Source organism: Notolabrus celidotus, chromosome 5, assembly GCF_009762535.1.
Source record: "Notolabrus celidotus isolate fNotCel1 chromosome 5, fNotCel1.pri, whole genome shotgun sequence".
NCBI lineage: Eukaryota > Metazoa > Chordata > Actinopteri > Labriformes > Labridae > Notolabrus > Notolabrus celidotus.
In genome coordinates this window covers 32,577,262-32,589,582 of record NC_048276.1, presented here as the reverse complement: position 1 = coordinate 32,589,582, position 12,321 = coordinate 32,577,262, and the positions used below count along the sequence as shown (strand labels likewise).

General features: G+C 39.8%; 1 protein-coding gene across 1 annotated transcript in view; it reads right to left on the bottom strand.

The window, feature by feature from the left end:
• The window catches only part of capn5b (calpain 5b), a 75,705-nt gene that overhangs the window by 51,045 nt on the left and 12,339 nt on the right, over positions 1 to 12,321 (bottom strand). The window contains exon 2 of the mRNA XM_034684189.1: positions 3,717 to 3,889. Within this exon, the coding sequence (XP_034540080.1) occupies positions 3,717 to 3,881 (165 nt within the window). The 5' untranslated portion in view covers positions 3,882 to 3,889. The remainder of the gene's footprint in view (positions 1 to 3,716; positions 3,890 to 12,321) is intronic.

Genomic DNA, 12,321 nt, shown 5'->3' with positions numbered 1-12,321 from the left:
TGAGGAGGATAACGGCGACATGGGAGTCAGCTCTCTGAGTCCTGAGGCTCTGATATCATCTGCTGCTGAAGCATACATACAGAAGCGGCTTATACAAGAAGACGACAGAGCAGAGTGGAGCAGCGGCTGATGAATACTGACACACCGTTATTTAGTAAATTATTTAGTCATCAGAGCCTCTCGTTGGCACTGAGAGCTCCCCGTGTAAATGTTTAAAGGTCCAATAACTGCTCCCAGTTTACTGTACGCACAGTTGCTTAAAATGACCTTGACACATTTCTGCAGGGAGTTTGGCAAGATGTTGAAGTGACAGCAGCGCCTCAGCATCAACATCTGGCTGGAATGCGTCTCACACAACCTCCTGAAGATTTAAGCAGTCAGATCTTATTTCATCTCCATGAGGTGAAACACTGCTTCACCTCCTCTCAATCAAACAGCTCTCTGATTCAAATAACGTCCGGATGATCAAACCCATGACGGTAAGTGTGCAGTGATAAATGTTAGCTTTGGTCATCTCTGCTGATTTCCACGTACATGTGACCACGCTGTCCACACCACAGGGGTACAAACTGCAGATTCTTTGAATCCGGTTGATGCTGATTTATAATGCATACATGTAACTCCTCCTACACTGTGCTCCAGACAGAGTGTAAACAGAGCGACATACATCTTTGGCAGGAAGTAAGAACAATATGTGATCATGGAGGGTGAGCAACCCTGTGTTTACACACAAAGTATGCAGCTGCAGAGTCACACCACTCACACCAGCAGTTCTCATGAAATTATGGACCCTTCACCCACCCAGTCATGCACTGTTCACATGATGCAGCTGAGGCATCTTTTAGATCATATTTTGGCCTTAAAATAAAAAATAAAAAAATACCTCAATAAAAAGTTTGTAAATGTTTTTTGTAAAATGTGTCTTATCTTGTTATTGCTTCTTCTTCTTAATAGTGCATCAGATGCAATAAAAAACATCTTATTTAAGAAAATCAGGTTTTATTTATTTACTTAAAACGTATTGTCGTTACGCACTCGACTGCTGAACAACTCTGCCAAAGTTTGCTGAGTGTGTTTTGATGTTGCCGGTACATTAGCTGGTTCACTGTGATCGACCGATGACTCCTGTAGATTTATTCCTCAGACTCAATGTGATGGTTAATTCACAGACAGTGAAACAATTTCTTTGTCAGCCTGTCTTCAACATTAAACACTTTCTGATGCAGTGTGCAGATTGGCGTCTTTTGCACATCATCCGTCATTTTGAAGCCGAACCATGCCAGTGAGGATGATCTACGTCCAGCAGTTAAATCTAACGACGTTGATTCAGAGGCCAGAGGTGTTTGCTCACTTGTTTTTAAGTTAGCTTGTTGTGATGTGTTCTCAATGCACAGCAGTCTGTAGTACTAGGCTGGATCCTTTTCAGTGATTGTTTGTGGACTCTCAAGACGTGTTAGTGACATCCTCAATATCATCAGTTTGCAAGCTGTCAACCCAACAATCAAAATGTTATCTAAGACGATTTAAATCACACACCTCTCTGTACAGTTTATATAAATATACCATATTCTTTTACTGGTTTGTTCTCGGCACCTGATAACTTCCCTTATTACATGGTAAGTCTAAAGAGATGCAATCGAATGACATCCAACAGCTGCAGCCTTCAACTACAGAACAGGAGTCTCTGCTGAATATAAAAACAAGGAAGACTAGAGCTGGAATTTTCTCACACCGGTTGATGGATGAGTAATTCTCCAACATCCAGAGCAAGCAGCTATTGCAGAAGAATCCCAGAGAAAGAGGTGATATGGAAGATCTGGGATGTTAAGATCAGAGGCTCCTCAAGATGTTGACAACCCAGTTAGTCCTGAACCAGGATGAATTTAAGTTCTTGATTTTGATTAGTCATCAGATAATAGCAGTTCATAACAACAGTCTGTTATTTCTTGATAGCAGACCTGCATCTTTAATCATGGTCACTAGAGGACTAACTGTAATGATACATCAAAAGAAGTCTTTTGATATTTGTTTGTTTACACTACTAAATCTAAGTTAAAAGAGAAACAATGACTATAAAGACCCTGATCATTTGATATGAATTTAGTTTAAAGGTGACATATCACGCTTTTTTCATCAATATATATTGGTCTAAGAGGTCCCCAAAACATGTCTTTGAAGTTTATGCTCAAAAAAACACTTTGAAATCAGATTTTGGCATGCCTGAAAAACCCTCTTCTTCAGTCCTCCTCAGAACACTCTGTTTTCCCTCTGACCACGCCCCCTCAGGAAGTGGATGTGGCCTCGGCTGTCCAGCACGTTGATCTAATGTTTACATGTTGGCTGAATATACACGGCTGCTCAGAGATCACTTTACTTCAACCCTCTGAATCTGATCCAGAATCTGATCCTGACGGAGAGGCGCCTGTAGCAGGATCTTTCTGAAGGATTGGTCATAGATTTAGTGTTTCTTGTTGTTTTATTTATCAGTATGTCGACGTGTGTCTTGGTACACAGCTACGAACATGTAGCTATGTGGCTATGCTAACTAGCGCCAACACTTATCCATGATAAATAAAAATCATCCACTAGATCTTCAAATCTGCAGACGTGGGGAGTAAAACCGACCTCTGCCAGAAAGGCAGCAGGACCTTTATGAAGGATTGGTCACAGATTCTGTGTTTCTTGTTGTTTTATTTGTCAGTATGTCGACGTGTGTCTTGGTACACAGCTACAGCTATGAACATGTAGCTATGTGGCTATGCTAATTAGCGCTAGCACTTATCCATGACAAATAAAAATCATCCACTAGATCTTCAAATCTGCAGACGTGGGGAGTAAACCTGACCTCTGCCAGAAAGGCAGCGGGACCTTTTCTGAAGGATTGGTCACAGATTCTGTTTCTTGTTGTTTTATTTGTCAGTATGTAGACATGTGTCTTGGTACACAGCTACAGCTACGACATGTAGCTATGTAGCTATGCTAACTAGCGCTAGCACTTATCCATGATAAATAAAAATCATCCACTAGATCTTCAAATCTGTAGACGTGGGGAGTAAAACCGACCTTTGTGTTTATTAAGACAGCCTACAACTAGCATGCCTCCCTCCTAAGCTCCTTGTTACCACACATTTGTGCAGGTAATGAAAAACGGAGGGGGGATTCAGTATTATTTTATACAGTCTATGGGCTGAACAAGCTCCGAGCTCTGACTCCGTGACAGACCGGATATTGTTGTTACGTAACAAAAACACGGAAGTCTGAAACGGCTCGTTTCACACACATTTACAGAAAGGTGTAGAAATCAAAACAGGGGCAGAATGGATTTTTTTCATTCTCGGGGGGTTTGTAGACATGCCAGGGACACATATTTCAGGTAGAGAACCATTAAAAAGTCTATTTTGCATGATATGTCACCTTTAATACTAGATGGAGTCAGTTTTTATTCAAGTTTTCATTTGAGTAACTTGAAAAAGGAAAGTCCAAACTCTCAAAGTGAATCTTTTCTGGTTTCTTTACTGATAACTGAAACACGACAGAATATCTTTGGTCTATGGACAAAACAAGACGATGAGGGTAACAATAAACAACAAACGGACTTTAAAAATAATAAGTAGATTATGTGACTTTGAAAGTGTTCATCCTGGATCTCAGACCGGTAATGGTTAGAGAGATTTATCAGCACAAATGTCTACAAGTTCTTCTCAGTCAGGACTCACCCGAGGCCTCTTCCAGACCACACGTCCGATCCTGTTGCCCTGGTAGAAGAGCGAGTCGTCGGTGGCGGGGAATCGGGGGTCCTCAAAGAGCAGGCCACTCTGCAGACACTGCCTCTTCAGGGTGGAGTACTGCTGCCCCTCGAAGGCCTTCACTGAAGTGAACATACTGCAGCCTTGAGGGACGGAGACAGGGAGGAGTAGGAGGAGGAGGACACCTGTCAGACTACACTTGTTCTGTCGTATCACACACACAGATACACATTTTATCAGCACACTTTTAATGGACACTATTCAATCCTAAAATAGTTTTTTTTCCTTCAACAAGTGGCTTCCCCTGGCATTTTGGAAAGCAATTTTCTCCCCCACACCTGTGCTGCTCCACTCACACCGCGCTGACTGACAGCAGAATCCAGAACACTTTAATACCTTTACTCTGAAAGCTCTCAGTGGAAATAGGAAGTCGATGTGCTCTGCTGCTTTGAGCACAGCCAGGATCCACTGGGTCAAAATGATTAATCTGCCAATTCACTGATATCCTCCGGGGCCTAATTATCACTGCTATGCATTAAAGGAGCAATGGACACATTGATCAGATCAGGACTGGCAGAGCATACAGACCTGAGGTGATCTATAAAAACAGAGGTAATGAAGGGATGATCAATGCTGAGACAACACAAACCTCTCAGCCCTTTAATCTCAGTTTTATTTACATTCAGGAAGTATGATCTTTAGAGATTACACTGAGAAAATGATGCCAAAACATTGGTCCTTATTGATCCATGTATTTATGACTGATAGCATCATTAATATTTCACTATCCTCACGGATTCACTCTCCTCTCAGCACTGTTTTGATACGCTTCACCAATCTGATGCTAATATCAGATATCAATCCCATAAAAAGTTTAACCTGGTTGGGGGTCTTTTAAGCTTGCATTGACAACAAGTTCTGCAGCTACTTCTGCTCAGACCTTGAAAAAAGAGTCCATGCTCTCAAATCTCTGGATTGGACTTTTGAACTCACTCCTTGCTAACATTAACCTTAAAACACTCTCCCGCCTCCGACTGGTCTGAACGCAGCAGCTAGGCTCTGTACTGGTTTTAACCGATGACATAACATCACCCAACCTTCGGCTCTCTTCATTTGCTCCCCATTAGTTTTAATATTGATTTGATTTTAATGATCACTTTTAAAAGCACATGTAATTATATTAATTTACTTTTTTATATTGATTTTAATATTGTTTAATTATTTTATTTAGTTTAATTATTTAAATAAATAAATATCATACAATTATAAATAAAACGGAGCAAACAAATAACTAAAACCAAACAGTTAAAATAAATAATAATAATAATAATAATAATAATAATAATAATAATAATAATAATAATAATAATAATAATAATAATACATTTTATTTATAAAAGCGCTTTAAAAGATTCTCCAAGCGCTTTACAGGAAGATACAATTATACAATAGGAAAGCAAAAGGAAAACAGTGCAAAAAAGCAAAGAAAAGCAAGGCAGCAAGATACATATCTGAACTGCTGACATATCTCATTTTCAGAAAAATAAAAAAGCCCTTTTGGAAAATTAAATCTTAAATTAAAATGAAAATAATTCAAATGTAAAATAATGGTTAATCAAACAGAATAAAACAAGGTAGGTTGTTGTTTATAACACCATTCTTCATGTTTAGATTAAATAAAATATGATTGCATGTGCAAATGAAGCACTTATTCATTAAAATGAAAACAACCTGCAGTCCCTGGATGGATGACGGGTCAGGTGATGGACATACCTTTGTACCGTTTTGCTTACTCACATTTCAGAACGATCTTAATGTGCTCCCAATCTTACAACATCACACTCTATGACACAATATTCCTCAGCTGCTGGAAAGTTGTTTAATTTCTCTGCAGCACTGCAGGTGACCGTTATCTTAAAATCAGCATCGTAAAACTACCTGCGCAATCAGTTAACTTGGTCTGCTTTTGAGTCCCAGGAGATCACCGTGTCTCTCCACCTTTCATCCCCCTGGTGATGTAGATGTGAGTGACAGGTCCAGATTTTTGGACACACTTTAAAGAACTGTTGAATATTTGGGTCCACACGGTAGTCTTTTTAATGATTTGCACTTGCTGAGTCAGCAACCAGGTCTGTTCTCGGAGCTCAGGGTTACATTAGGCACTACAAGCATAACACGCCTGAATCTGCATTATCGGTCATACTGTAGGTTTGGAAACAGAGGAGGAATGTGTGGAATAAAAAAAGATGGCATCCCCGCCCTGCTGCATTTGTTTTGATAGATATTTTGAACTGTCCTTCCTTAATCAAACATTTCATACCAGTGTGTTACGTGGAAGTAACACTGAGAATCTTAGAATAGACTTTATCTTTATGTTGTGTTTTGTCAACAAAAAGTCATTAGTAGAGACCGCTCAAACATTGTAATATTAATGCTGACCTGAGATGTGGATCTGAGATCACCTATGAATGAAAATGTTAATTTGCTCTGCCAATCATTCAAAGGATATTTCTTACTCACTCAGGAAAGACAAACATGTGAGAGCTCATTAATGTTTCACAATAATCAGTCAGTTTGACACTTGATGAATGTTTTATGAAGACTTACATCAAAGGCCTTTGGGAGAATCTGGAGCTGTGATCGTTCCTCAAATGAACTGATCAGGAAGAAATGATGACTCTGGATCTTTTGAGATCTGGCAGCTTTTGATGAGGAGTGAGGGTCAGTTTATCAACTTGTGCTGAATATATAAAGTTTATGGAGATATATTCAAAAGAAAAGGAACAAATCTTATTCTTATGCTTATTCTGGAAAAAGATGGCAACATGATCAACAAGTCATCAATTTCACATGAGATCCTCAGGGTTTGAACCATCGTGTTTTCAGACCAGGAACGCTTTCCAACTGAACTTTTCATCAATATTCATTTTCGCACCTTCTCATCTACATGTTTCATTTCATTTCCCTGTAAATACATCTGCCCTGCAGAGCTACTGACAATATAAAGAGGTTTATTACAGATACTCAGAGCCTCTCAGGTCAGTGAACGCCTCGACAACAATGATTCAGGCCTGGCTGCACTGTGAACCGGCTGACTGACACAGTTTGTGTTGAAGGATTGGGCTGGGCGATACGATGATGTGTAATAGACACTCTGATGATAGAAATGTGTAAATAAGGGCTGTGACTAATGGCGACTTTCCCCACTGATCAATCTGCTGAACAAAGTCTGAGAGGTGGTTGGAATCTGTTTTTACACATTTTAAATACTTGTGTTTTCAGACAAACTCTTTAAAACCTGATCGTGACCTCTGAACTCCTCTTAAAGTTAAACATTTCTGTTGCATGACTTACATTTTTACGTTCTCAATTCATCCAATCAATCATCTTGTGAAGGTCTCAGATTTACACTACCAGACTAAAGTTTGGAAACACCTTCTCATTCAAGGGTTTGTATTTATTTTAATTATTGTAAACACTGTAGATTAATACAAAAGATATCAAAACTATGAAAGAACATATATGGAATTATTGAATTAACAAAAAAGTGTTAAACAAAGCAGAATCTGTTTTATATTTTAGATTCTGTAAAGTAGCCACCTTTTTCCTTCATGACAGCTTTGCACACTCTTGGTATTCTCTCAGTCTGCTTCATGAAGTGGTCTCCTGGAATGGTTTCTAATTAAAATGAGCCTTGTCAAGAGTTCATTTGTAGAATGACTTGCCTTCTTAATGTGTTTGAGACCATCAGTTGTGTTGTTCAGAGGTAGGGTTAGTACACAATGGATAGCTCTATTTGACTACTGTTGTAATCCAGATTATTGTAAAATCAGATTATTTAATAGTTTTGATGTCTTCAGTATTAATCTACAATGTTGAAAATTATCAAAATAAATAAAAACCATTGAATGAGAAGTTGTGTCCAAACTTTTGACTGGTAGTGTATATTATGAACCGCTGGAGGAGTCTGAACTCTAAGGCATACAACGATATGTGGATCAGTATCTGTAGATACGGTCTCCCCCAGTCTTCTAATTGCATGTACTGTATATCCCAGCAGCCCATGTGTGTGATTCTGTATCAGCAGCTTTCCTCATCAACATCAGCTCCCCAGCAGGTGAGATGGTTGAACTCTTGCTTATGTTTCCATGCCAGGTAACCCGTTTAAGGAGCTTTAACAAGATTCCCCTTAATCACAGCTGGACCTTCTGTGAACTGTGCAGTGTAACGCTCTGACACTAACAGGCTCCCACTGTAACACAGGTAGGGGGTGAGGATCTGAGGGGGGAACAGCGTTAGGACTGTAAAATGTTCTCAAGGGTTCAGGTTGAGATTTGCATTAGTTGAATGGATAATTAGAGGAATGTAGATAAGTTTGAGGACAGAGGAGTCTGAAGGAAGGATCAGGACCTGACAAACCCACATCTACCTGCAGTTCAATACAGACCAGCTGTCCTCAAGGTTATCTGACAGCTACCTTTAGTCCAATGAATTCCTCAGAAGATCAACAATGACTGAATTTACAGTGATTTAGAAAAGTCTTCAAACCTTTCATTTGAAAACAAACTTTGGATGTTTTCTGCTCATTTGATAAGAAATATATAACAAGTCTATTCTAAAACAAAGACTGTTTACATGTGCAGAACAACAGGATGTAGTTTTTGTTAAAGAACCTATGCTCGGATCTGTTGTGTTGTGCTAAAGGACTTTAGATGTATGCTAGTATGAGCTCATTGCTCATCAAAAAATGAAATAAATCAAAGACATGCAGACGATGTATTTGAAACAGCAACTCCTCTGAAGTTTGCTTATCAAGTTGACTTTACAGCTCCTGCACAGTATATTTCACAGACACAACTGTAATAAAACATGTCTGTGAAGGTTCTCAGTCATCCAGGTCATGGTAATTTAAAGCTTGATCCGTAACGCAACTGGACTGGAAGAAATTCTTGAAGATCTTTCACCTCTCCTCCAAAAGGCTCCTGAATTTCTACCAATCCAGTTGCCTTACAGATCAAGCTTTGAATGTAGTAAAACACAAAAATAATTAATATCAATATTTGCCCCTGCAACAGACTTTATCAGTCAGGCTAACGTCGACATCTCTGGTCCAGATTTGTTTCTTGAACTCATTCTTAGAGGGATGTCATAAATTGGGTAACTTTGAGCTCTTGAAAATACTCTTCCATCAGTGTTTCAGGTGAATATGATGGTATTTATTTGAGCATTTTAAATGCTTGTGTCATGAATGAAACATGTTAAAACATTCTTCAAACTGCACTTAAGAAAACATCTGCTGGCAGCAGAAACGATTATCTTTGACAGTCAGGCGGTCCTGACAAAGAGAACTCTGTTTTCCTTTAATAAAGTCATTTGACAAGTTAGTTAAAAAAATGCCATGACATTACTAGCGGCTACTGAATTTAGCATTCATTAATGGTCAGTGATGTCATTGAGTGTGATTTCATGCTGTATGTGGACACAGCATAGTTTTTTGGGATCTTATCAACCTCTGGCCACGAGAATTGAAGCCAATGCGGAAGTGTTAAAAACTGCAGTTCCACTTGAGGCTGGCTCCAGAAGTACCGGAAACCACATACACACACATTCAAAAAAGGCCGATCTTTACAGCAGAAATAAACATGTTTACAACCTGGTACAAAAGACGAGTGTATTCTATATAGCGCATTTCTCCATCGGCACACACTGGGTCTCATTCATGAAACGTGAGTAAATCTGTGTGTAGATTTGCACATAAAAGCTCACCCTACTAAAACTCTACTCCAGATTCATGAACTGCGCGGGAAACTCAGATTTGAACGTAAATAGATGTGTAAGAAGATCATGAATGCCAACCCATCGTAAATTGACAGCGCACTCCCGGTGATCATCAATTAGCATAAATCACGCCCATGATAACAAATAATCACCATATAAGGACACAGACCTGTGCATCTGGTCGGCCTGCTCTGCAGTCATGGCACAAGGAAAGAAGGATAGAGAGCAAAAAAATAACTTCTCCGAGGCGGAGATTGAAACTATTTTGGGAAAAGTGGAATGTTGGAAGCGCATTTTATTTTCTATGGATATAAAATGTTAAGTCTCTACATATAAAACACATGCATTTGTGAGAAGACTACATTCTTACCGACAAGCCAGCCGTCTCTCACAGCTCCATTCTCCAAACGGGTGCCAGCAGTAAGCTGTGCGTCCCAGCGGGTCACCGAGCCACAACGTTGAGCAACACAGTTTGCATCACATATCAGCTGCACATTCACGGAATGAAAGTTTTTCTGGTTTATGTATGCAAATGCATCATCAGATGGAGCCTTGATGCGTATGTGTGTGCAGTCTATGGCACCGATGACATTTGGCATGTTGGCCAGCGCGCTACACCCCCGCTTTACCTCGATTTGCCATTGTGCTTCATAGGGGAATTTAATGTACTCCGGCCTTAATTTAATAATGCCGGCAAGTACTGCTGGTAAAATGCGGCTCATTGATGATTCCAGATCTATCTGCCTGGAAGGTCCCTGTGGCTAAGAATCCCAGCACGGAGAGCACCTGCAAATGTGCAGGTATGGCGTGGCTTCTTTTAGTTGGCCTTGTCTGATTAGGCTCCAGTTAGTCTGTGTGGTTTTTAAAAAGTAGTTCACCTTCTAAATAAACCTAATCTAGATCTCAAAGCTTTAATTTGCCAACTTATTTGTTGTAAAAATATGTTATATATATTTTTAATATTATGTCATGTTTAAATTACATGTCTCAAAGGCATCTGCGTATTGTGTACATAACAGAGAGCAGTACGTATTAAAATTGTAATTTCCGACAGTGAAAAGCAGTATTTATGTGTATTCCTACATTTACACAAGCTCTACACACAGTCGGGAGCAGGTGTAGATTTTGTGAGTAGTTACTCACAGATCAGCGCTACTAAAAGATTGATGAATGCGGAAATCCGCGAAAATTTTAGCTACACACGGTGTACACACAAATTCATGCTGCTCACGTTTCATGAATGAGACCCACTGTGCGGAGGGTGAATCTTATTCCACTGCGGCAATGTCAAAGATATCAAGATTAGGAGTTTTCCATTATGAGAGGCACAGCTGACTTGATTGACAGGCAGGAACACTGTAGCTGTTGGTGACGAGGCTCAAAGCCCGCCTCTTCACCTCGTCAGCAGTTAGGTTGAGTTCACCATTTCCAATATGGTTCCCGCCAACAATTGGCTCAAAACAGCGCTTCATAAACAGATGGTTGAGGTCATGGATACTACGTCCATTATTTATAGTCTATGGGCCTAATGGCTGTGAAGTAAGACATCTCGTGTCCTTAATATCTTTGCTGTCTGGCACTTTAAAATAGAAACCAGGGAGCAACAGGTAAAGACAACCAAGCTACATTAATTACTGAGGAGAGAGACACCTTGTCTGATTGGCAAACAGTGCAACAGAAGCAGCAGGTAAACAAAACATAGCAACATGGCGGCAGCCGATGCAACACCATTGTGCCTTAAAACTTTGAAGTATTTGACTCAACGCTGCAAAGAGAAGTGTTGCCTTTAAGATCTGTGAGTAGGAACTGTCAGTTATACTTCAGTTTAAGCACTCTACATACTAAAACTAAATCCTTCATTCTCCATGAATTCAGATCTTTACTGGCATGTTAAGAGTTCAAGAGAGTCACGTTAAACTTCAGAATTCTTAAGTACACTTGTTTTCGGGATGAGTTGATTAATCCTTTCAATAATTGATGACCGGTGGACTACCAGCTCTTCTCTTTCAGTTCTCTGGTGTGAAAAGAACACTTGTTGATTTGGTGTAACCAAGCGGCAACCTTCGGTCTCAAAATATGAAGCCCATGCAGAAGTGTTATAAACTGCAGTTCATTGAGCATCCACTTGAGGCTGGCTGCAGAAACACAGGACTCAACATACACATCCATTCAAAAAAGAGGATCTTTGCAGCAGAAATAAACATGTTTACAGCCTGGTTCAAAAAACGGTTTGGGTCTGAGTAGCTAATTTCCCTTTCGGCACACACTGTACCGGGTTGAATTATTTTCTAACTTGACAGTTCAGAAGATATTAATATTACAAGTTTTTCCCATTTAAGGACATGACTGACTTGACTGACAGGTGGGAAAACTGTAGCTGTTGACTAGGAGGCTCAAAGCCCGCCTCTTTACCTCACACTAAGTTTGTTTGAGTTCAGCATGTCCAGTATGGCTCCTGCCAATGATCGGCTTCAAAACAGCACTTAAGAACAGATGGGTGACATCACGGATACTACGTCTATTATTTATACAGTCTATGGGTGCAACATAACTTTGGCATTTCTTGTTATTTTCAAGCCAATAACTAATCATGTCCATGCTCCAAGTTTTAAAGTATGTTCAGCAAGAAAAAAACAGGCTGGCTGCTGAAGACCCCACAGGATCATCAAACAGCTTCAGGCCTCTTTAAGTGACGGGCTGCTGCAGCGAGGAGGCGGGGAGATGTTCAGATGATGACGGAGGAATGGTTCCTCTGGAGCTTTCTTACTTCATTCTAACTTTTAAACAAGATTTTTCT